We start from the raw sequence: 25757 nt of genomic DNA, 5'->3' as shown, positions 1-25757 counted from the left end.
GCCGAAGTCTAGCTTGAAGGATTTTGAGCATAACCTTACTAGCATGTGAAATGAGTACAGCTGTACAGTAATGTGAACATTCTTTGGAACTGCCCTTCTTTGGAATTGGAATGAAAACTGACCTTTTCCAGTCCAGTGGTCACTGCTGAGTTTTCCAAATTTGCTGACATATTGAATGCAGCACTTTAAGAACATCTGGCTGTTTAATTTAGATTTAATTTTATTCCAGATGAAGTTGAGAATGCTTTTGTAATGTACACAATACTTTAAAAAATCAAAGAGAAAAGGAGTAGATGCAAAAATTAGTTGAGATTCTTATTGGAATTTTGTCAAAAATAAGTGAATCTACCTTTGAAAGGATTTATCTCCCTTTTTCTGAAGTAATTTTAATGTCACAAATGAAAGAATATATTTATATATGCGTGCTATGTCTCTTCAGTCGCCTCCCACTCTTTGTGACCCTGTGGATTGTAGCCCGCCAGGTTCTTCTACCCTTAGGATTCTCCAGGCAAGAATACTGGAGTGGGTTGCCAGGCTCTTCTCTAAGATGATTATACATAGAGGAAGACTGTTTTCTTTTGGATTGTGTCCACTTAATTTATCTACAATTTTCATTTATTGCTTTCATGATTTTAACTTGCTTTCTTGTCTGCCACCCCCAATCTCCGCCAGCTTTCCCTGATAATATAACTCTTTTATTGTATTAATGGGATCTATTTCCTAGTATTTATTTATTTCATTTGACTGTGCTGGGTCGCCAGATCCTCGATCTTCCTTTTGGCAGCTGTTAACTTTAGTTGTGGCATGTGAACTCAGTTAGTGGCATGTGGGATCCAGCTCCCTGACCAGGGATTGAACCAGGCTCCCTGTGTTGGAAGTGTGTAATCTTAACCACTGAACCACCAAGTAAATCCCCATTTCCCAGTGTTAAAAAAAAAAAAAGTGAAATTGACGTACAGTTTACCTTTACTTGACTGTACGTAAATCTGCATTCTTGGCTGCACAGAGAACTCGGCTGTAATCCATAACTTTGGGAAAAGTCCCTGACCGGCTCTAGCTGCTTAAATTACCTCAGGTCCAAATCTTCCACTGCCAGGTGTGCTGGGCTCTCAGCTAATCCCAACCCGCTGGTCGGCGAGACTGAAGGGAAACCTAGTTCTGGTGGTCAGCGTAGACTGTCTGGCCCTACGTGTGGGCCATCTGCGCATGCCTAGTTCCACCTTTTCCCTCTATGCATTTCCGCCTCTGTTTCTGTTTTTCTCCAGCCGTGCCTGGGAAGCGGTTCCGGGGCTGCTGAGTCTATGCACTCTTCTGGGGCCAGTGCCCCTCGGAGACGAGTGAGAGGCGAGTGAGCTCAGTCAGGATGGCTGGTTGAGGACTGAAGGGGTTCTGTGTAGTTTAGCGAGTAGGAGGGAAAAGGTCAGTACCCGTGGCGAGGAGGAGCTCCGTAGGCCCCTGGGACAGCGAGAAGGGGGCGTTTCCATTGAGAAGAGTGGGTCGAAGTCCCTGACAGACTAGCCCCAGCCCTGAGTTGGCGCCGCTGCGCGACAGACTAGCCCCAGCCCTGAGTTGGCGCCGCTGCGCGACAGACTAGCCCCAGCCCTGAGTTGGCGCCGCTGCGCGAGAGGCCGTTTCTAAGGGCTCAGGAGGAGGGGCTTAATATACACACGAGACGCGGCGGCGAGCGGTGGCCCGAAGCGGGGGCGGGGCTGCTGGGCGAACGCTTGCTGGGGAGGGGCGAGTGGTGCAGGGCGTGGGGTCTTGGAAGAGCCACCAGTCGGGGCTGATCGGTTAGCTTTGTACACAGACTCCGTTCCTTTGGTTCTCCATTTATCCTTTTGGATTCCAAACTGCTCCCCAGTCATGTCCATTATTTCCTGTTTGTGTATGTTGTTTCTCTCTTCTGCTTCCCTTAGCATTCAGGAAAGATAGTCAAGAATTATCTGGTTTTTTGTCTCTTTGGATAGAATTTCTTTCTCTTTGTTTCTGAAGATTCGTGCCTTGTTCAAATCAGTTAGTGGCGAAGACTAAAAGATCTGACTCATAAGCCAGTACTGTTTACACTTTTTCATGCAACTAAAAGCAAGTGGTTTATAGAAGAGTCTTCTGTGAAATGGCAACAACGATAAAACATGGGTCTTTCCTTAAAGCACTGCTTTTTATAGCTTTCTGTGGAGTCATTAAGCAAAGGTTTAGTAATGTTAGTCGGGAAGTTAAACATCCTAGTCCTGAGTTTCTTTTTCTTTCTTCTTTAGTCCTAAGTATTCTTTTTTTAACAACAGTTTTGGTGTAATTAATATTCCTTCATTGTGTGTATTTTTATTTGTTTTAATCAATTTTATAATTAAAAAAATTTTGTGAACACCAAGGGAGATTTAAACTGTTATGAAATATCCATAGGCAGTAAATACTTAACTCTGAAAAAATTTATACCCAAGAGCTACATGGTAATATTAGAGTTGTATTAGGTAGGTGATCATCAACAATATATATCCCTGTCTTTGAAGGTCAAAGGGACATTAACATTTTTTTCCTTATCTAGTGGTGTGTTTAGCTTTATAAGAAAGGAGAATTCAGGAGCTGCCACACAGGCCGGATCTTTCATGACTCCAGTCCTCTTCTAACCCAGTGTATCTTCAGAATTGTCTACATTTTTCCAAGAACAGCTGAAAATGAATAAATCCCAGGTGAGTTTGTTCATTCATTCCTTTATTTAACTGTGGACTTTGTGAGATTTTAAGAGTCCAAACGTTAAGATGAGAAATCAGTAATAGATAAAAAATGAACTTCATAGAAAATAAAAAGATAGCAAATCAAGAGCAGAACCAAGTTGGCTTATATATACTGATCATTTATATAACACAGTTTCTAAGTTAACCTACAAATAGGTTTCTGATGTTTCTGATAACCATGGCCGAAAGGGAGACACTGTATTTTGGATACAAAAAGATTCCTTTGAAGACGCAACAGAGTCTTACTGGAAGATACCCTTTTTGCTCTTAACCTAGGGACACGTAGTAAGTAATTTCCAGGGACAGCCCTGAAATGAGTGCCTCAAACCATTCCTTACTGAGGGTAAAAGGGTTGAAGAGATGGTTCAAATAATGAATTTTATGATAGTCATACTTATTTTTAGAGTATGTTTAGAGGAATAAATGGCCTGCATGCCTGTTACAAAGCTATTTTATCTTAGCCAAGCTGTGCGTAGAAGTCCTGAAACAGATGGTTCAAAGTTAAATTCTCTGGTAAATGAGTTCTTCAGTCAGATTTCATCCCATAGCATTCTGTCTTGGTTCTTCTCCACTTTAGAATCTATTCAGGTAAAAGTCACCAGTGACTTAATTGTAGTTGTCTTCCTTGAACAACGCTGCATTACTGACTGCTCTCTCCTGGAAGGTCTCCTTTGTTCACTTCTGAAACCACTCTTCTGATGGCTTTTTCTTAGGGTACTTCTTATTGTGCCCCAGAGTTTAGTTCTGAGTTTAGTTCCAGCTTCTGTTAGACTTCTCATTTTACCCCCACATTGGAAAAATATGTAGATAGTTGAACAATACTATATATTGTTTGGGGTGCTTTTTAAAAATACATAAACTATTTTAATGTATCTGTGATACAGTTTTCTGGTTCACTAATAATTTGAAATCTATTGATACATAGTTTTATTCCTTTTAATGCCATATTTTTCCATTCTCAATATTCTATTGGTAGGTATTTAGATACCTACCTAAATTTAGGTAGTTTCGATTTTTTAGTAATATAAACTGTGCTACTATGAATATCCTTGTCACTCTCTGCACAAATACAGGTGTGTCTCAGACTCTAGAGCAGTGCTTCTCAAAGTGAGGTTCTTTGGCTGGAAGCAGCAGCATCACCCGGAAACTTGGTGTGAAATTGCAGATGCTCATACCCTATCTCAAACCTGCTGGCAAAGAAATGGAGGGGTAGGCTCAGTAGTCTGTTTTAACAGGGTATTCATGTGATGCAGATAGTTGCTAAGTTTAAGAATCACTGCTCTAGGGTTCTGTGATTAATAGGTTTGAGTTAAAAGATATGAAAATCAAGATTATTTTCCCTCCCATCTTTCCAGATATAAAAATTTCTTCCTCCAAAATAGGTGAAAAACTTTAATTTTGTGACTGATGATTGTGGTTGTGCAACTTTCATAAGTGTATGGCTTTTCAGGTTTTGCACTGAGTTTTGTATGGATTCCCTATGTATTTTAAATGGTAATCTTTTGTTATAACTGTTACTAATTATCTTTTCTCAGTATGCTTTTTGTCTTTTCATTTAATAGTATATTTTCTGAAACTTTTATATTGTAATACAATCCTTTTGTGCTTTTCTGTTTTTTATTCTTGTTTTGCTTACCCCAGGGGCCTAATGAAATTTTTTGTCTAAAAATGCCAAGCATGTTTTTTTAAAAAAAGTATGTAGTACCTTAAGCCATCTGGAAAAAAAATACATACATACATATATATATATATAAAGGACCTAATTTTATGTTACCCATCTGTAAAAAATAAAGAGCGCAATAAAAGGATAATATTTCCTGACCAAGCATTTCTACAAATGACCCAGTTTCATTACGTTTTGTGGCTGAGCAAAATTATTCTTATAATACCTTTTGATTTACATCATTCTGTTTCCCCTTTTTCCTAGCCCTTGGCAACCCCCATTTCATTCTTTCTGTGAAATTGGCTTTTATTGGTGGTGGTGGTGGTGTTTTTAGATTCCACATGTAAGTGATACCAATAGTATACCTTTCGTTGTCTGACTTATTTCACTTAGCATAATACCCTCAAGGTTCATTTACATTTTTCCCAATGTCAGGATTTCCTTCTTTTTATAGCCAAATAGTATTCCATTGTATACATCCATTACATTTTCTTTATTCATTCTTCTTGAACATTCATTCATTCTATCCCTTGGCTATTGCAAGTAATGCTACAGTGAACATGAGGGTACAGATATCTCTTTAGGATAGTGGTTTTGTTTCTTTGGGGTTTATACCCAAGAGTGGAATTGCTGGATCATAAAATAGTTCTATTTTAAATTTTTTCAGGAGCCTCCATAGTGTTTCCATAATTGCTACACCAGTTTGCATTCCCACTAACAGTGCACAAGGCTTCCCTTTTCTCTGAATCCTTGACAGCATTTGTTATCTACTGTCTTTTTGATAATAGCCATTTTAACAAGTGTGAGATGATACCTCATTGTGATTTTGTTTACATTTGATTAGTGATTTTGAGCACCTTTGGCCATTTGTATGTCTTTGGAAAAATGTTTATTAACGTTCTTTGACCATTTTTAAATTGGATTATTTGCTTTCTTGCTTTTGAGTTATATGAGTTCTTTATGTATTTTGTATATTATCAGAAGCATGTCTTGGGAATATTTTCCTATAGGTTGCCTTTTCAGTTTTCTTGATTGTTTCCTTGACTGTGCAGAAGCTCTAACGTTTTTGTTTGTTTTGGCCACACCACGTGGCATTGTGGGATCCTAGTTCCCAGACCAGGGGATTGAACCTGCGTCTCCTACAGTGGTAGCTTAGAGTCTTAACCCCTGGACCACCAGGGAAGTCCCCCAAAGCTCTTACAATTGATGTAGCCCTGTTTGTTTATTTTAGCTTTTTTTGCTTGTGCTTTTGGTATCTTATCCAAGAATCATTGCCAGGAATAATGTCAAGGAACTCCTTCCCTGTGTTTTCTTTTAGGATCTTTTGTCTAAGTCTTTGATGTATTTCAAGTTAATTGTTCTGAGTGATGTAAGATCAGGGTCCAGTTTTATCCTTTTGCAGCTAGATATCCAGTTTCCTCAACACCAGTTACTAAAGAGATTATCCTTTTCATGTTGTGTGTTATTGGCACCCCCTCAAAAATCAATTAACTGTGTTAAGTGTGGTGTGGGTTTATGTTTAGGCTCTCTTTTCCACTTTACTGCAACTATTTTTATCACACATGAGTCTCCCTTTCACTGTAATTAGTATTCACTTAATGTAACTGAACTGGTTCTTAATTCATCCATTCAGCAACCATTTATGAATATTTATTATGTGTCCTAGAATAATATATAGTTTTTACAAGTAGCAATTCTTAGAATTATGTCGGGCATTTAGTTTTTACATTGTTACAAGTCTTATGATAGAGACTTGTATCCCTATCAAGGTGGGCTTCCCAGTAGGTCAAATGATAGTGAATCTGCCTGCAATGCAGGAGACCTCGGTTCGATCCCTGAGTTGGGAAGACCCCCTGGAGAAGGGCATGGCAACCCACTCCAGTATTCTTGCCTGGAGAATTCCATGGACAGAGGGGCCTGGCAAGCTACAGTCCATGAAGTCACAAAGAGTCAGACACAACTGAGTGACTAACACTTTCACTATGATAGAGATATAAACAAAATCCTGTTTTGTTTTCGTTAGGATTTTTTTTTCTAGTCAAAAATTAAGAGGTGGACCTTTTAAGCTTAAGATTACTGTTTTTTATGTTGGGTGATTTAATCTATTTTCATTTATTGTTGTTTGGTTTTAGGCCCTCTGTCCCACAGTGTATTTACTTGCTGTGCTTTCTTGTTGGTTGTTCATACATGTTTTATTGATTTATTTTATTTTGCTTTGTATTTTGACACTGAGTCAGCTTACAATACATTATTCTATTTTAACATAGGATCCCTAAGTGATACTGTGTTTCTCCACCCTACCTTACTTCTCCACCTTACCAACTTACTTTACTTCTCAATCAGTGAACTATCCCTCTTCAGATATTTAAGCAGTCTCAGCCTTGGTATTTATGATATGTAGCTACATCAACAGATACCAAGATTTTTATCAACACATGCTCTATTAGCAACTTAAGAAAATATCACATTTTCAAACCTTTGCTTTCAGAAGCTATAAATTATCTTGTTGTAAAGCCCTATAGCTACTGGCTGTCAACTTACTGGCAGATATTTATTGCTGATTTTATAAATTCATTCACTGTTTAAATCGTGATTCATATATTCCACTTTCCCCTTTTTTGAAGTCTGATTTTTTAATTCTGTTTTGTGCTATATCATGATACAATAAAGTGTGTAAGATGCATTCAATATAAGTGTATACAGCCTTTTTTTAAAGACACATATATAAATCATAGTAACTACCAACTAGGTCAACATGCTTAATATTTCCTCCACCCCTTAAGGTTCCTTCATGACTTTTCCAGTCTTTAAGAACAACTTTCCTTCCCCTTTGTGGTGCTTGTCTATCATTATTTAGTAATTTTGCCTGTTATTGAAACTTAGATGTATACAATTTGTGTGTACATTTTTATATGAGGCTTTTTTCATCAAATATATGTTAGATTCATCCATGTTGCTGCATGTACCAGTAGTTTATCTCTTGTATTGCTGCACAGTATTCCACTACATGAAAAGACAATTTACTTATCCATTCTCCTTTTTCTTTTTCCTTTTCTTGCCACTTTTATTCAACATATTATTGGAAGTCTTAGTCACAGCAGTTATATAAGACAAAAAGAAAAGAAATCCAAATGGGAAAGGAAAAAAGAAAACTTACATAATTTGCATATGACATTATACCATATATAAAAAGTCATATGGGCTTCCCAGGGCGGTGCTCATGGTAAAGAACCTGCCTGCCAATGCAGGAGACGTAAGAGAGGGAGTTCAAACCCTGGGTCGGGAAGATCCCCTGGAGGAAGAAATGGCAACCCACTCCAGTATTCTTGCCTGGAGAATCCCATGGACAGAGGAGCCTGACAGGCTACAGTCCATAGGATAGCAAAGAGACACACACAACTGAAGCGACTTAGCACACAGCACACAAAAAATCCTATAGGTGCCACCAAAAATAGAATAAATGAATACAGTAAAGCTGCACAATACAAATTAACACATAAAATCTATAGTGTTTCTATACACAAAAAATGATCTTTCAGAAACAAATTAAGAAAACAAGCCCATTTATAATTGCATCAAAAATAAGATATCTAGGAATAAATGAATGTACCCATTTATCAAAACTTATCACATAATACATTAAGATTTGTGTATTTTGATCTTTTACCTAACATGTAAAATAAATTGTAAAAAAAAGTTAAAAACACTGACTAGATAAATTTCAGCTCAGTTCAGTCTCTTAGTCACATCCGACTCCTTGAAACCCCATGGACTGCAGTACGCCAGGCTTTTCTGTCCATCACCAATTCCCAGAGCTTGCCCAAACCCATGTCCATCGAGTCAGTAATGCCATCCAACCATCTCATCCTCTGTCATCCCTTTCTCCTCTTGCCTTTAGTCTTTCCCAGCATCAGGGTCTTTTCCAATGACTCAGTTCTTTGCATTAGGTGGCCAAAGTATTGGAGCTTCAGCTTCAGCATCAGTCCTTCCAATGAATAGTGAGGACTTTAGGATGGACTGATTGGATCTCCTTGCAGTCCAAGGGACTCTCAAGAGTCTTCTCTAACACCTCAGTTCAAAAGCATCAATTCTTTGGTGCTCAGCCTTCTTTATGGTCCAACTGTCACATCCATACATGACTACTGGAAAAACCATAGCTTTGACTAGACAGACCTTTGTTGGCAACTAATGTCTCTGCTTTCTTGTCTTGTTTTTTTCTTTTTTAATTGAAGGATAATTGCTTTACAAAATTTTGTGGTTTTCTGTCGTACATCAACAAGAATCAGCCATAGGTATACCCATGTTGCCTCCCTCCCATCTCCCTCCCCATCCCACCCTTCAGCCTGTCACAGAGCCCCTGTTTGAGTTCCCTGAGTCACACAGCAAATTCCCATTGGCTGTTTATTTTACATATGGGATTGTAAATTTCTATGTAACTCTCTCCAATATCTCCCCTTCTTCCTCCTCTCCTCCCACCGTGACCATAGGTCTGTTCTCTATGTGTGTTTCTCCATTGCTGCCCTGAAAATAAATTCATCAGTGCCATCTCTTCAGATTCCATATATATGTGTGAGTATATGATACTTATACTTCTTTGAGTTACTTCAGTCTATATAATAGGCTCTAGTTTCGTCCACCTCGTTAGAACAGATTCCACTGTGTTCCTTTTTTATGGCTGAGTGGTATTCCATTGTGTATATGTACCACAACTTCTTTATCCATTCATCTGTTGACAGACATCTAGGTTGTTTCCATGTTCTAGCTATTGTAAATAGTGCTGCAGTGACCATTGGGGTACATGTGTCTTTTTCAGTTTTGATTTCCTCAGGGTATATGCCTAGGAGTGGGATTGCTGGGTCATATGATGGTTTTATTCCTAGCTTTTTAAGGAGTCTCCATACTGTCTTCCACAGTGGCTGTATCAGTTTACATTCCCACCAGCAATGCAAGAGTGTTCCCTTTTCTCCACACCCTCTCCAACATTTATTGTTTGTAGGTTTTTTGATGATGGCCATTCTGACCGACCAGTGTGAGGTAATACTTCATTGCAGTTTTGATTTGCATTTCTCTAATAATGAGTGATGTTGAGCATCTTTTCATGTGCTTGTTAGCCATCTGCATGTCTTCTTTGGAGAAATGTCTCTTCAGGTCTGTTTCCTAATTTGATTGGGTTTGCTTTTCTGATATTGAGTTGTATGAGCTGCTTGTATATTTTGGAGATTAATCTTCATCAGTTGTTTCATTTGCTATTATTTTCTCCCGTTCTGAGGGCTGTCTTTTCACCTTGTTTGTGGTTTCCTTTGCTGTGCAAAAGCTTTTACGTTTAATTAGGTCCTACTTGTTTATTTTTGTTTTTATTTCCATTACTCTAGGAGATGGATCCTAGAGGATCTTGCTTTGATTTACGTCATCGAGTTTTCTGCCTATGTTCTCCTCTAAGAGTTTAACAGTTTCTGGTCTTAAATTTAGGTCTATAATCCATTTTGAGTTTATCTTTGTGTATGGTATTAGGTAGTGATCTAATTTTATTCTTTTGAATGAAGTAGCTGTCCAGTTTTCCCCACACCACTTATTGAAGAGGCTGTATTTGCTCAATTGTATATTTTTGCCTCCTTTGTCAAAAATCAGGTACTGTAGGTGGATGGGTTTATCTCTGGGTTCTCTTATCTTGTTCCATTGGTCTCTGTTTCTGGTTTTGTGCTAGTACCATACTGTCTTGATGACTGTAGCTTTGTAGTATAGTCTGAAGTCAGGAAGGTTAATTCCTCCAGGTCCATTCTTCTTTCTCAAGACTGCTTTGGCTATTCAGGGTCTTTTGTGTCTCCATATGAATTGTGAATTTTTTTGTTCTAGTTCTGTGAAAAATGCCATTGGTAATTTGACAGGGATTACATTGAATCTGTTTGCATTTGGTAGTATAGTCATTTTCACAATATTGATTCTTCCTACCCCGGAACACAGAATATCTCTCCATCTATTTATGTCATCTTTGATTTCTTTCATCAGTGACTTATAGTTTTCCATATACTTTTGACTCCTTAGGTAGGTTTATTCCTAGATATTTAATTATTTTTGTTGCAATGGTGAATGGTATTGGTTTCTTAATTGCTCTTTTTGATTTTTCATTGTTAGTATTAGGAGTGCATGTGATTTCTGTGTATTGACCTTGTATCCTGCGACTTTGCTGAATTCACTGATTAGCCCTCATAATTTTCTGATAGTTTCTTTTGGGTTTTCTATGTATAGTATCATGTCATCTGCAAGCAGTGAGAGTTTTTATTCCTCTTTTCTGATCTGGATTCCTTTTATTTCTTTTTCTTCTCTAATTGTTGTAGCTAGCACTTCCAAAACTATGTTGAATAATAGTGGTGAGACTGGACATGCTTGTCTTATTCCTGATTTTAGAGGGAATGCTTTTAGTTTTTCGCCATTGAGAATAATGTTTGCTATTGGCTTTTCATATATGGACTTTACTATGTTGAGTTAGATTCCTTCTATTCCCATTTTTTGAAGCGTTTTTATCATAAATGGATGCTGGATTTTGTCGAAGGCTTTTTCTGCATCTATTGAGATAATCATATGGTTGTTATCTTTCAATTTGTTGATATGGTATATCATGTTGATTGATTTGCATATATTGAAGAATCCTTGCATCTCTGGACTAAACTGGACTTGATCATGGCCTGTGAGCTTTTTATTGTGTTGTTGGATTCTGTTTGCTAGAATTTTGTTGAGGATTTTTGCATCTATCTTCATCAGTGATATTGCTTGTAATTTTCTTTTTTCATGTTGTCTTGCCTGGTTTTGGTATGAGGGTGATTGTGGACTTACGGAGTGAGTTTGGAAGTGTTCCTTCTGCAGTTTTTAGGAAGAGTTTCAGAAAAATAGGCATTAGCTTTTCTCTAAATGTTTGATAGAATTCCTCTGTGAAGCCATCGGGTCCTGGGCTTTTGTTTTTTGGGAGATTTTTGATCACTGTTTTGATTTCAGTGCTTGTAATTGGGTTGTTCATAATTTCTATTTCTTCCTGGTTCAGTCTTGGGAGGCTGATCTTTTCTAAGTATCTGTTCATTTCCTCTAGGCTGTCAGTTTTACCAGCATATAGTTGCTCATAATATTCTCTTATGATCCTTTGTATTTCTGTGTTGTCTGTTGTAACCTCTCCTTTTTCAGTTCTAATACTGTTGATTTGATTTTTCTCCCTTTTATTCTTGATGAGTCTGGCTAAGGGTTTGTCAATTTTGTTTATCTTCTCAAAGAACCAGCTTTTAGTTTTACTAATCTTTGCTGTTGTTTCCTTCATTACTTTTTCATTTATTTCTGCTCTGATTTTTACAATCTTCTTACTTCTGATGACTTTGGGGTTTTTTGGTTCTTCTTCTTCCAGCTGCTTTAATGTCGAGTTAGGCCATCTATTCGATGCTTTTCTTGTTTCTTGAGGTATGATTGTATTGCTATAAACTTCTCTTTACAAACTGCTTTTGCTGAATCCCATAGGTTTGGGGTCGTCGTGTTTTCATTGTCATTTGTTTCTGGGAACCTTTTTATTTCCTTTCTTATTTTTTCAGTAACCTCTTTGTTATTTAGTGATGTATTATTTAATCTCCATGAGTTTGTGTTTTTTGCTGTTTTTTTTTTCCTGTAGTTGCTATTTAGTCTCATAGCATTGTGGTCACGGAAGATACTTGATACAATTTCAATTTTCTTAAATTTACTGAGGCTTGATTTGTGGCCCAGCATGTGGTCCATTATGGAGAATGTTCCTCGTGCACTTGAGAAGAAAGTGTATTCTACATTTGGACAGAAAGTTCTGAAGATGCCAATTAGATCCATTTGGTCTAATGTTTCATTTAAGCTTTGTGTTTCCTTATGGTTTCTCTGTTTTCATGATATGTCCATTGGTGAAAGTGGGGTGTTAAAGTCTCCTATCATTATTGTGTTGCTGTCTATTTCTCCTGTTATGCCTATCAGTGTTTGCCTTATGTATCAAGGTGCTCCTTTGTTGGGTGCATAGATATTTACAGTTGTTACGTCTTCTTCTTGGATTGATCCCTATATCATTATGTAGTGTCCTTCTGACAGGTTGTTGTTCAGCTGTGAAAAATGCTGGGATCCTTGGCCTCCAAAGGAGAGGAAATCAATCCAAGGCCAGTGACAGGCTTGATTGCTCAGAGTTTTTGTGTAATAAAGTTTCATTAAAGTTACAAAAGAGATAGACAAAGCTTCTGACGTAGACTTCAGAAGAGGGCAGAAAGAGTGCCCCCTTGCTAGTCTTTAGCAAGCTGTTTCATGTCTGTTAGAAAGCTATCAATCAGATAAGTGAGACACCTCAAGGCTGAGGGAGTTTCACCAGGCCCCTCTCCCATAATATGCTTTTTTGGGATAGGATGGAACGAGCTGTGTCATCCTGAAGCCATAAAACAATTCATATGAATACCAGCTTGTTGAGCTATTATCAGCCCAAGGTTTGAGAGAAGATAAAAAGTTAGTCTGTTAGTCTTAAGTGGAACCATTTCGAAGAAAGGCAAATTCCAAAGCAGATACATAGTTTCATTAATATAAACTTAAGATAAATATTTCCATAAGAAAAACTCATTGATTAGCTCAAGGTTTGAGAAAAGTTAAGTTCAGGTAGAACCGGGTGTCATCTTGGCAACACAGAATTTTAAGAGAAACCTTTAAATTTTTGTATAGAGAAGGAAAAAATTCTGACACTTGTAGTTTGTTTCCTCCTTCCGCTTAAGGGAGAGATAAAAATGTCTGACACTTGTGACCTGTTTCCTCCATCTGGAGACCCCTGGCCTTCCTGCCTGTTACCCTCTCACTTCTTTGTCTCTTACAACATTCTTTAAAGTCTATTTTGTCTGAAATAAGGATTGCCACTCCAGCTTTCTTTTGTTTTCCATTCACATGGAATATTTTTTTCCATCCTTTTACTTTCAGGCTGTACGCGTCTCTAGGTCTGAAGTGGGTCTCCTGTAGGCAGCATAGGTACAGGTCTTGTTTTTGTATCCATTCAGTCGGTCTGTATCTTTTGGTTGGTGCATTTAATCTGTCTGCATTTCAGTTAATTATTGACTCACATGTTCCTGTTGGCATTTCCTTGATTGCACTGGGTTTATTTTTGCAGGTCGTTCCTCTCTCTTACGTCCATCTGCCTGTGTGAGTCCCTCTCTCTCACGTCAGTCTGCCTGTGTGAGTCCCTCTCCCTTATGTCACTCTGCCTGTGTGAGTCCCTCTCTCTCACGTCAGTCTGCCTGTGTGAGTCCCTCTCTCTCACGTCAGTCTGCCTGTGTGAGTCCCTCTCTCTCACGTCAGTCTGCCTGTGTGAGTCCCTCTCTCTCACGTCAGTCTGCCTGTGTGAGTCCCTCTCTCTCACGTCAGTCTGCCTGTGTGAGTCCCTCTCTCTTACGTCAGTCTGCCTGTGTGAGTCCCTTTAGTGTTTGTTGAAAGGCTGGTTTGGTGGTGCTGAATTCTCCTAACTTCTGCTTGTCCATAAAGATTTTGATTTCTCCATCAGTTTTGAATGAAGTCTTTGCTGGGTATAGTTAGTAATCTTGGTTGTAGGTTTCCTCTTTCAGTACTTTAAATACACCCTGCCATTCCCTTCTGGCCTGTAGAGTTTCTGCTGAAAGATCTGCTGTTAATCAGATGGGTTTTCCCTTGTATGTTACCTGTTGCTTTCCCCTTGCTGCTTTTAGTATTCTTTCTTTGTGCTTAATCTCTGTTAGCTTGATTAATATGTGTCTCGATGTGTTTCTCCTTGGGTTCAACCTGTAAGAGACTCTGCACTTCTTGGACTTGATTGACTATTTTCTTTCCCTTGTTGGGGACATTTTCAACTATAACTTCTTCAAGAATTTTCTCAGTGCCTTTCTTTTTTCCTTCTTTCTCTGGGACCCCTATAAATCGAATGTTGGTGCATTTAATATTGTCCCAAAGGTCTCTGAGGCTATCCTCAATTCTTTTCATTTCTTTCCCTTTATTCTGCTCTTCAGAAGTTATTTCCACCATTTTATCTTCCAGCTCACTTATCCGTTCCTCTGTCCCAGTTATTCTGCTATTGGTTCCCTTAGAGTACTTTTAATTTCAGTAATTGTGTTATTCATCTCTGTTTGCTTATTCTTTATTTCGTCTAGGTCCTTGGTGATTGTATTAACTGTTGAGTGCTTCTTGCGTTTTCTCCGTCTGTTTTCAAGTTGTTGGAGCATCTTTACTATCATTGTTCTGAATTCTCTTTCAGGGAGATTACTTATTTACTCCTTGTTTATTTGGTCTTGTGAGTTTCTACCTTGCTCTTTCATTTGTGCTGTATTTCTCTATCTTATCATCTTTTTTTTTCTTCTAACTTGCTCCACTTGAGGTCTCCTTTTCTCAGGCTTTAGGATTGTATTACTTCTTTCTTTTGATTTTTGCCCTCAGAGGGAAATGTTGGTTGGGTGATTTGTGTTGATTTCTTGTTAGGGATGACTTGTGCCTCTGTTCTAGTAGGAGGAAATCAAGCAGGTAATTACAGAAATACTGGGACATATACACACACACTTCCACACATACAGTTATAACCAAAGTGTTCTAAAGAAGAGTACAGGAGACTGACTTAGTGAGCAAGGGAAACCAGAGGTGATATCAACCAGTTGAAAGCAGAGTTAGCTAATGCTCAATCTGGAGATCTCAGCGTAGCAGAGGGCCACCTGGGGAATGTAGCATAGAGGGCTCAACAATGTAACTTACTTGGTGAAAGAAGAGAGAGTGAAGGAAAAAAGGGAGAATAAGAAAAAGAGAGAAAAGAGAGAGGGAGGGAAGAGAGAAAAGGGGGTGGAGACGATTAAAAAAGAGAGAAAAGAGAAATAGAAAAGAATGATGAATAGATGTATGTAGAGAAGATTTATATATATTCAGGAATAGTTACAGTTGGTAAAGAACTATGGGAAAAGCAGTGGAATATAGGAAAAATAAAATCCAAAATACTCATCAAGAAAAAATAAAAAAAAAGTGAAAGAGGAGAAAAAGAAAAAAAATCTTAAAATGAATTTTTTCTTTCTTTTTTTTTTGACAAACACAAAGAGGAAAACTCCAAACCACCTAACCAACATTTGTCTTTTGGAGGTAGAAATATGTAGGGGGAATAAACTGTGTGTTTTATAAGAAAAAAAGAAAAAAATCTTTAAATGAATTTTTTTCTTTAACAAGGAAAGCAAAGAGGAAAACTCCATAGCACCGCAAAGGGCTAATGTGAAGGTGGAAATACGATGGGGAATAAACACTATGGTTTATAAAAAGAAAGAATCTTAAAATGAATTTTTTTATTTTTATAACAAGAAAAAGAAAGGAAAACTCCACAGCACTGGTAAAGGCTAGTGTGATGGTGAAGATATGTTAGGAGAATAAACAGTGTGATTTATAAGAGAAAAAGAAAAAAATTAAAAAAAGGTTCTCAAGGTCGTAGTTCTTGGTTGTGGAGTCTGCCCTGTGGATGGCTTTGGGTTAGTGTCCTGCGATGTTTTCCTAGTTAAGGGAGCTTGTGCTTGTGTTACAATTGATGGAGCTGGATCTCGTCTCTCTGAAGGGCAGTGCAGTGTCCAGTAGTAGGTTTTGGAGTGTCTACGGGTTCAGCATGCCTTTGGGCAGTTGTTCTAGCTTTCATGGTGTTAGGTGCGTGTATTTCTGCAGCTGCTTCAAAGTGACCCTCTCAGCATATGCCGTGTCACCAGCCCCCTGCTTGTCCCTGGGATCATGGAATAATGCTTCTGTTCCCCTGTCCTGCCCTGTGTTGCTGGTTGAAGCTTGCTAGGTAGGTGCTTGTATGGATCTTTTCTTGTGCCTTCTGCCTCACGGTGACTTGTGTGGGCTTCCCTCCAGCCCCTGAGCTTACCGTCTGTGTCACAGGGCTTTGTGCACTTGTTTTGGCTCCCCAGGCCTGCCCTTTGCTTCCTTGTGTGCACTTGCCTCAGCTCCCGTGCGTGCACTCTGCGTTGCGGGGTTTATGTGCACTTGTTTCATCTCACCCCCTTGCCCTCTTTGTCACGAGTGTTACGTGTTCTTTTGGCTGTGCCAAGAGGGTTGTGTGCACTTGTCCAGGTTTGTACTCCTCCTGTCTGTTGGTACCCTAGTCCCACTCTGCGCCAGCTGTGTTTGTCTGCCACATCACACTAGGCCACCTGGGCTAGCCCTCTGTGCTGCAAGGGCTGTACCCTGGCTGGGCTTGTGTGCCGCACCCACCTCGGTTCCCCAACCTTGCCTTCTGTTTGGGGCCACAGTCAATGAACTGCCAACAGGCTGAGAAGAGCAGTTTTCTCTGTTTACTGCCTTCTAAGTCCCTGCTTTGCCTAGTTTTCCAAGACTTTGAAGCTCCCCCTTGGGCCCGCCTATGAGGGATATTTCCCTGTGCATGGGGACTCCTGATGTTTCAGGGCTCCCTCTCTCCCTTGGGGCATAAGTTCTTGCCCAGTTCTCCATCTTTTCCATTTAAAAACAAACAAAACAAATATTATTTATTTGGCTGCTTGAGGGATATTTTAATTGCAGCATGTGGGATCTAGTTCCTGGACCAGGGATTGAACCCAGGCCTCCTGCATTGGAAGTGCAGTGTCTTAGCCACTGGGCCACCAGGGTGGTCCCCATCTTTTCCCTTTTTATGTCTCCATCCTCTCTCCTACCTCATTTTAGGGAGCTTAGCCTGTCCCCCTGGAGGCCGGAGTCTTCTGTGGTCACCTAGAGGATGCTTTGTAGAAGTTGTTCCATATCTTGATGAGTTTTTGATGTATTTGTGAAGAGGCTGGTTATCTCCCCATCTTACTCCTCTGCCATCTTCCCCATTCTCCTTTTGATAGGCATTTTCTTTTTGTATCTAGTAGCTTTTAAGTTATATAGTTTCATATTCTTTTAGGTTTTACTCTAGATATTATAATTTGCATTTATGATATTGTTATTATAATAAATATGTATGTTGATTTTCCTTCAGGGCTTCTTAACTTAGCTCCTAAAGCTAATAATATCTTAAGTGATAAAAGCTATAGGGAAATCTGTTGTTATAATATTGAGGTTTATTTTTCCCTAGTTCCTGAAATAGCTCCAGAACATTTAAGATGGTGTTTTTTGTTTCAACCATACCTGAGTTTATGTTAATGAAGTGACTTTTGAAATGTCTGTCAAGAATGAGGTACTGAGTACCAGGAGAACCAACCATATGATTCAGTTTAGTTCAGTCGCTCAGTCGTGTCCGACTCCTTGTGACCCCGTGAATCGCAGCACGCCAGGCCTCCCTGTCCATCACAAACTCCCGGAGTTTACTCAAACTCATGCCCATCGAGTTGGTGATGCCATCCAGCCATCTCATCCTTTGTCATCCCCTTCTCCTCCTGCCCCCAATCCCTCCCAGCATCAGGGTCTTTTCCAATGAGTCAACTCTTCGCATGAGGTGGTCAAAGTATTGGAGTTTCAGCTTCAGCATCAGTCCTTCCAATGAACACCCGGGACTGATGTCCTTCAGGATGGACTGGTTGGATCTCCTTGCAGTCCAAGAGTCTTCTCCAACACCACAGTTCAAAAGCATCAATTTTTCGGTGCTCAACTTTCTTCACCATCCAACTCTCACATCCATACATGACCACTGGAAAAACCATAGCCTTGGCCAGACAGACCTTTGTTGGCAAAGTAATGTCTCTGCTTTTTAATATGCTATCTAGGTTGGTCATAGCTTTCCTTCCAAGGAGTAAGCGTCTTTTAATTTCATGGCTGCAGTATACCATATGATTAGAGGGTTGGAATTCTCAGCCTCACCTCCCAACCTCTGAGGAGGAGTGAGAGTGGCTGGAGGCTGAATTAGCCACCGTTGACCAGTGATTTGATCAGTCTTGGATATGTCATGTAATCTTGATAAAAATCCGTGAGCTTACGGGATTCAGAGAGCTTCCGGGTTGTTGAACATGTGGAGGTATTATTGGAAGGTAGTGAGTTCAAAGAGCATGGAAGTTTTGTACCGTTTTACCCATCCTTAGGGCTTTGTGTATCTCTTGCATCTGGATATTTCTGAGTTCTATCCTTTTATGTTAACCCATTAATCTAGTAAGTAAATTATTGTTCTGTGTTTTGTGAGCCACTCTGTCAGATTATTAAACTGAACAAAAAGGGTGTGGGAGCCTTGATTTTTATCCAGTGGTTAGATACACTGGGTTTGCAGTTGGTGTCTGAAGTAGGAATGGTGTCACATGGAACTGAGCCTGGAATCTGATACTGTAGTTTCAGAATTGAGTTAATCACTTGGGATGGGAAAAGGTCCCACTAATTTGGTGACCTGAGTAGAGTAAAAGAGAGGAGTTGAACTTTTCCTTTACAGAATTCTTACTTTCATTTACCTTAAATTAGTGCTTTACCTCTTCACAGACAGTGCCAGAATGTTTAAGCAGTTTAACTTTAATTATCCTCTTGCTAGCGTTTTGATGTATTTTACTTTCAGTGTTTTTCATAGATTCCAAAAGACATTATTTGTTGCTTTAAATTCCATTTTCAGTTTTATTTATTTCTTCCTGAAGTTTTTTTTTTAATTTTTAATTTTTTTTTTATTTTAATTTTTATTTTTTTTCCATTTATTTTTATTAGTTGGAGGTTAATTACTTTACAATATTGTAGTGGTTTTTGCCATACATTGACATGTTTTCCCATGAGATATCATTTTCCTTACCTGTAGTATTTCTTGACTTGTGTGTATTACTGACAATTTTTTCAAACTTTATGTGGAAAATATATTCATTTTAGAAGAATATTATTTCTGGATTTAGAATTTTCTGGTGACATTTTTCCTAGCTCTTTTAAAATTCTATTTTTATTTTCTATTTTTATTTTTATTTTCTCATTTGCAAGTTGCCCATTCAAATTTTTATCCAGTGTCTTCTCACTTTCAAGGTTTCTATTGAGAGATTTGCTGTCAGGTTTGTTACCAAGATAGCCTGCATTTTTGTCCTCATTAATTAAAAAAAAGTCTTTCTATATTAGAGATATTTTTATTTTCTCATTTGCAAGTTGCCCATTCAAATTTTTATCCAGTGTCTTCTCACTTTCAAGGTTTCTATTGAGAGATTTGCTGTCAGGTTTGTTACCAAGATAGCCTGCATTTTTGTCCTCATTAATTAAAAAAAAGTCTTTCTATATTAGAGATAGGACTTCTTTGTAAGATATATGTGTTCCAAATGTCTCTTTCCACTTTGTGTTGTACTTTTATTTTCTTTCTGTCTTTTGGTAAGGGTAGGTTCTTAATATTGTAGAGTTATTAATGTAATTTGTATCCTATTTAAGAAGTCTTTGCTTATTCTTAGTGTCATGAAGGTATTTCTTATGGTATTTGCTAAAATTTTTATTGTTTTAATTTTTCAAATTTAGATCTATATACTCTCTAAAGTGGATTTCTGTTTACAGTTAAGATAGCCATAAATGCTCACTATAATTAAACACACTTTATTGAAATGGTTGTCCTTCTATTATCCTTGTCAAAAATCAAGTGACATACATACATTTTGGACTCTTCCATTCTATTGGTGCATTTGAAAATTTTTGTGCCTATATCACAATATTTTAATTATGATACATTGATAATATATTATACTTGATATATGGTACTCCTTATGGCTTAATTTTTCTTTAAGATTGTTTTGTATATTTTTACCCTTTGCATTTTCACATATTTTAGAATTAGCTTGTCTGGAATTTTTTTGAAATTGGTATGAATTTTTATATCAGCATGGAGAGAATTTATATTTTTATAATACTGAGCCTGTCTATGCAGGAATTTCTTACATCCTTCTATTTATTTGGGTCTTCTTATTTTCCTTCATTATATTTTTTGTAAAGACTTTTATATTTTTCACACCTGATGTTTGTTATACCTTTAAAAATTTTAATATTCTGATATTTGTTATATTGAACTTGTATCTAATTTCTAAACCTTTTGTGCTTTCCTGGTGGCTTAGATGGTAAAGAATCTGCCTGCAGTTCAGGAGACACAGGAGACCTGGGTTCAGCACCTGGGTTGGAAAGATCCCCTGGAGAAGGGAAAGGCTACCCACTCCAGTATTCTGGCCTGGAGAATTTCATGGACTGTATAGTCCATGGGGTTGCAAAGAGTTGGACACAACTGAAAGACTTGCACTTCACTATTTGCATCCAAGTTTCAAGTTTATGTAAGTGGGTTGTTTTGTCCTTTTGCTTTCCATTCCCTTTTTAAAAACAGAGAATTGGTCTAAAATTAAAACTTAGTCATGTATTTTCAGTATACTGTTGAATGTCTCCTTTGGCAGCTCTTTCTCTGCAACAGTGATGCCTAAAGTAGAGGCATTCACTCTAGTGTTGTGTTATTTGCTCATTTGTGTCTGACTCTTCGTGATCCTATGGACTGTAGCCTACCAGGCTTCTCTGTCCACAGGATTCTTCAGGCAAGAATGCTGGAGTAGGCTGACATGCCCTTTTCTTCTTCTTCTTTTTTCCACTCTGAATGAAATAAAAAACAATTTAGTTGAATATCTTCTCCTGTGTCATCTGCTGCACATTCTAATTATTGTGTCTGAATGGAAGAATTAGAACCTAAGATATGTATTGTAGTGAAATAGCATACTAGATTTTACCTACATTCTTAAGTCTAAATAAGAATAAAGTTTGTAATACATTTCTTGTTAGTTTGTTTCTGTGGTTTGTAGACGAACTTCTGTAGTGTTCAAAAGTATTCTTTAAGGTGGAAAGTGATTGCATACTTTGGAGTCTGGTCTAAAGTCACTCTATAGTGCATTTCTTGAGTACTTTTGTGGCCCTTTTTCTTATCTCAACTCCTATGCTGTTTGCTTTGTTATTCATTTCCTGAGGATGTTAGAGGGCCCTATTCTTTGCTTGTGCAGTGGCCCTATATTCATGAAGAACACAGTGTTACTGTTTATTCAACAGCTGTTCTTCCTCAGTGAAGCTCAAAACAGAAGTAGTTTTGCTTTTTATTTACATTACTCTATTGAGTGTATACTTCAGCCACAGTACTTGTAACATATTACTGCATGTTTTCTTACCAGATTATATACTTATTGAATACAGGATGGTTTTTACTAATCTTAATATTTCCAAGAACTAGAATAGTTCCAGATCCATTGTGGAAACTTGAGAATTAATAATTAATGCAAATTGGTTTACAGAATATTTCTACTGTGATTTGTTCTCCCAGAGTGTAAAGCAAAAGGAACATTCTGCAAACTAGTTTGGTAACCTGTAAACAATAATCATGGTAGGGATTTGCTTCCATACATCTTTTCCATGTCATCTTTATTCTGAATATTTCAGATTGAACCGAAATTCCAAGGATCGGTATCCTTTAAGGATGTGACTGTGGGCTTCACCCAGGAGGAGTGGCAGCACCTGGATTCAACTCAAAGGTCCTTGTATAGAGATGTGATGCTGGAGAACTACAGGAACCTTGTCTCAGTGGGTAAGGTTGGTTTATGATGTAATTCTAAATGGTATTTAAAAATTCTTTTAAACTCCAATCCTCAAGTAGTGTTAGATTGAATTATTAGATCCTCTTGGTGGGATTAATGCATTTACAAAAACAGGAGAAGAAAAGGGATCTTTTGGTGTTCTTCACCTTGTGAGGACACAGCAAAAAAGGTGTGTTCTGCAAACCAGGAAGTGAGGCCGCACCAGATTCTGGCCATACTGGCACCTTGATCTCTGAATTCCCAGCCTCCAGAGTGAGAAGTATATTTCTGTTTTTAAAGCCACCTGGTCTATGGTATTCTGTTACAATAGCCCAAACAGACTAAAGCATAAAGTAATAATACATGCATATGAGTATTAAATCAGACCCTCTTTGTAGGGCTCATCTTGGCCACAAAGTTGTAACAAAAAAATTCTTTTAATTAAGAAGCTTATGGACATCATGAGAAGTTTAATGATATTTAAGATTGGGATTCAAGACTTACTGTTTACAGGTCCTTTTGGGGCACCAGGAAGATACTTGTGCTTGCTTCTCCAGTGAAATGTTCGGTGGCACCTTCCTTGAGCAGCTCTAGAAGCTTCCTCCTGTTTCAGAGGCCCTGAAGTCTAGGCCACCCAGTCCACATCGTAAATTATTTCACTTTGACAGGGTATTGTATTACCAAACCAGAGGTGATCTTCAGACTGGAGCAAGGAGAAGAGCCATGGATATTGGAGGAAGAATTCCCAAGCCAAAGCTTCTCAGGTGAGTTAATGTGTATTGAACAAGTGAACGTCAGGCAATTTATTATCTTCCTCTGATTAGAGGTTAACTTTGAAATTTTTTTTAAGAATATCACTTTAGAGGTCCTAATACTTAGAAATGACTTAAAATACTAATTTTTGAATGAAGTCTCCAGATACCACTCTTATTAAAAATGTTCTTTTTTTGTTTCACTTTTTAAATATTTATCATTCTTATATTTGCCAGTAATCCAATTTTTGCCCACCTCATTTTATTGTTGTTTTCCTTGGTTACTTTATGATTCTCAAAGCAGCTTCAGTTGCTCAGCTTACAACCTCCATTGCTCTGTATTCATGCTGTTATTAGCTATTCTTTCATACATTCATTTTTTTGACTCAAATAATTTTGGAGTAGTTACTGTACTCTTAAGAGCTGAGAGTTTAGTAATGGAAAAATAATGCATCTTAATGAGTTATAGAAATAGTATTTTTAATGCCCACAGGTACCTGAAAAGATAGCATCACTAATCATCAGGGAAATAGAAATCAAAACCTCAGTGAGATACCATGTCACACCAGTTGGAATGGCTGGCATCAAGAAGATAAGAGATAATAATGTGTTGGCGAGAATGTTGAGAAAAGGGAACCCTTGTACACCATTGGTTAAGATGCAAATTGGTTCAACCACTATGGAAAACAGTATGGAGGTCCCACTAAAAAGTTAGAACTAGAACACATTTCCCCCCAGCATACTGAAAATGTCATCCCACCTCCTAGACTCTGTTGTTTCAGATGAGAAGTCAAGTGTTAATCTTACTGGAGTTTCTTGTATGTTAATAGTTGTGTTTCTCTTGTTGATTTTAAAGTTTTGTCTTTGTTTCTTAAGTATTTTTGCTATGATGCATCTCTCTGTTTATCCCACTTGGAGTTCATCTTGTTGAATTTGCAGATTAATGTTTTTCTTTACATTTGCAAAATTTTTGCCATCATTTCATTGAAAACTTTTTTTTTGCTCCTTGGTCTTTTTCCTTTCCTTCTGGTACTTCCATTATGAATGTTAATGCAGTTAGTGGTGTCCTTCACTTATTTGAGGCTTTATTCTTTATATTTTCTTTCTCTGTTCCTTAGATTTCATTTTGTTGGTTGAGCTCTCTTCACTTTTCACTAATTCTTCTTCCTGTAAGCACCAATCTACTATTGAATCCTTCCAGTGAATTTCTGTTACAGTTATTATAATTTTCAAACCTGGAATTTTTATTTGTCTCTTTATTCTTGCTCTCTATGTGATGATCTGCCTTCATACTAATATTTGCTTCCTTAAGCTTGGTAGTTTCTGAACATATTTATAATAGCTGCTGTAAGGCCTGCTAAGTCCCATATCTGGATCCTCTTACAAACAGTTTCTGTTGTTTGCTATTTCCCCAGCACAGGTGGCATTTTCCTGTTTCTTTGTATGTCTTATAATTTAAAAACAAATAGATACTTTAGATAATATTTTGTACCTACCAGTAATGAAATTGAATCAGTATTTTTTTTTAAATCATAAAAAGCAAAAGTCCAGGACCAGATGACTTCACAGGTAAATACTACAAAATGTTTAGAGAGGAGTTAACACTTACCCTTCTCAACTGTTGCAAAACATTATAGAGATACGTTTATTTCATTTGGTGCAGAATGCTTTTGACAAAATTGTACATTCATTTACAGTAAAACTCTCAGCAGACTGTGTATGGAGGATCATACATGATAACACAACAGCTAACATCATTATTCAGTGGTAAAAAGCTAAAAGCATTTCCTCTAAGATCAGGAACAAGACCCGGATGCTGACTCTCCCACCGCTTTTATTCAACATAGTATTGGAAGTCCTAGTCATAGCAGACAAAAAAAAGAAATATAAAGAATATAAATTGGAAAGGAAGAAGCAAAACTATCATTGTTTGCAGATGACATAATACTACATATGGAAAATTCTAAAGGTGCTGCCAAAAAGCTGTTAGAGCTTATCAATGAGTTTGGTAAAGTTGCAGGATACAAAATTAATATACAGAAATCTGTTTCATTTCTATACAGTAACAACAGGCTATCAAAAAGAGAAATTATGAAAGCGATCTCAGTGGCTGCTGATCACCGCTGCCACCACCCCCTCCCACCCTGTTCTCTTTCTGGTCAGGTCAGGACCAACTGGCACCACGCGTGCCCGGCAGAGACTGAGGGAGAGAGAAAGAGGAGGGGAGGAGGAGAGGAGAAAGAGGATTCAGGGAGTAGGAGCTGGGGAGCCCTCCTGTGCCACAGGTGTTTATAGCTATAAATATTCATCTGAGTACTGCCTTGACTGTATCCTAAAATTTCCAGATACTTGGTGAAGACAGGAAAGATTATCAAAGAGACCATCGGACTATTGTACTGTATTTGCTGTTTATCCTGAAGCTCAGGTGAGGCAGAGCTCAGCTGATCTCTATTTCCTGATTGTTTACTTCCTGTTGGCCAAGCAAGACTTTTATTTGGAGAATTCTGGTGGACAGAGCCTGACATCATCTGTGAGCCATAACAGGAGCATGCATTTTCAAATGTCAGTTAGATTTGTGGATCAATTAAGTTTTCCTGGAAGAGATCAAGCCCTGAGCCTTTGGAGTGGGAGCTGACTCCCAAGACCCTAGACTACCAGAGAACTAACCCTAGGGAGTATCAAATAGTAAGAACTCACAGAAAGGAAACCACTTGAATATAGGACCCAGCATCACCCAACCACCAGTAGCACCCTGTGCAATATGCCTCATCTAAACAACAAACAAAAGAAAAATACAAACCCAATCATCAGCAGACAGAATTACCACCTCACTCAGCCTTGCCCATCAGAGGAAAAACAAACAAACAAACAAAAACTCAGCACAAATCTCACCCTAGCTTACACAAACCACTGCACCAACCTTGTGACCTGTGAAGTTGCTCAGTCGTGTCTGACTCTTTGCAACCCCATGGACTGTAGCCTACCAGGCTCCTCAGGCCATGGAATTTTCCAGGCAAGAGTACTGGAGTGGGTTGCCATTTCCTTCTCCAGGGGATCTTCCCAACCCAGGGATCGAACCCGGGTCTCCCACACTACAGGCAGATGCTTTACCATCTAAGCCACCAGGGAAACCCCAACCTTAGGAGGGCAGAAACCAAAAGGAAGA

At 38.2% G+C, this 25757-nt stretch overlaps 1 protein-coding gene across 2 annotated transcripts in view; it reads left to right on the top strand.

The window, feature by feature from the left end:
* Positions 1–1285: 1285 nt before the first annotated feature.
* ZNF33B (zinc finger protein 33B) overlaps positions 1286–25757 on the top strand; it is a 60319-nt gene continuing 35847 nt past the window's right edge. For both annotated transcript variants that reach the window (XM_065922228.1, XM_065922227.1), the window contains exons 1-4: positions 1286–1419; positions 2543–2687; positions 21706–21850; positions 22508–22603. In XM_065922228.1, the coding sequence (XP_065778300.1) occupies positions 2673–2687; positions 21706–21850; positions 22508–22603 (256 nt within the window). In that variant the 5' untranslated portion in view covers positions 1286–1419; positions 2543–2672. The remainder of the gene's footprint in view (positions 1420–2542; positions 2688–21705; positions 21851–22507; positions 22604–25757) is intronic.

The sequence above is a fragment of the Muntiacus reevesi genome, chromosome 2 (assembly GCF_963930625.1).
Source record: "Muntiacus reevesi chromosome 2, mMunRee1.1, whole genome shotgun sequence".
NCBI lineage: Eukaryota > Metazoa > Chordata > Mammalia > Artiodactyla > Cervidae > Muntiacus > Muntiacus reevesi.
This window is presented reverse-complemented; position numbering and strand designations above follow the sequence as displayed.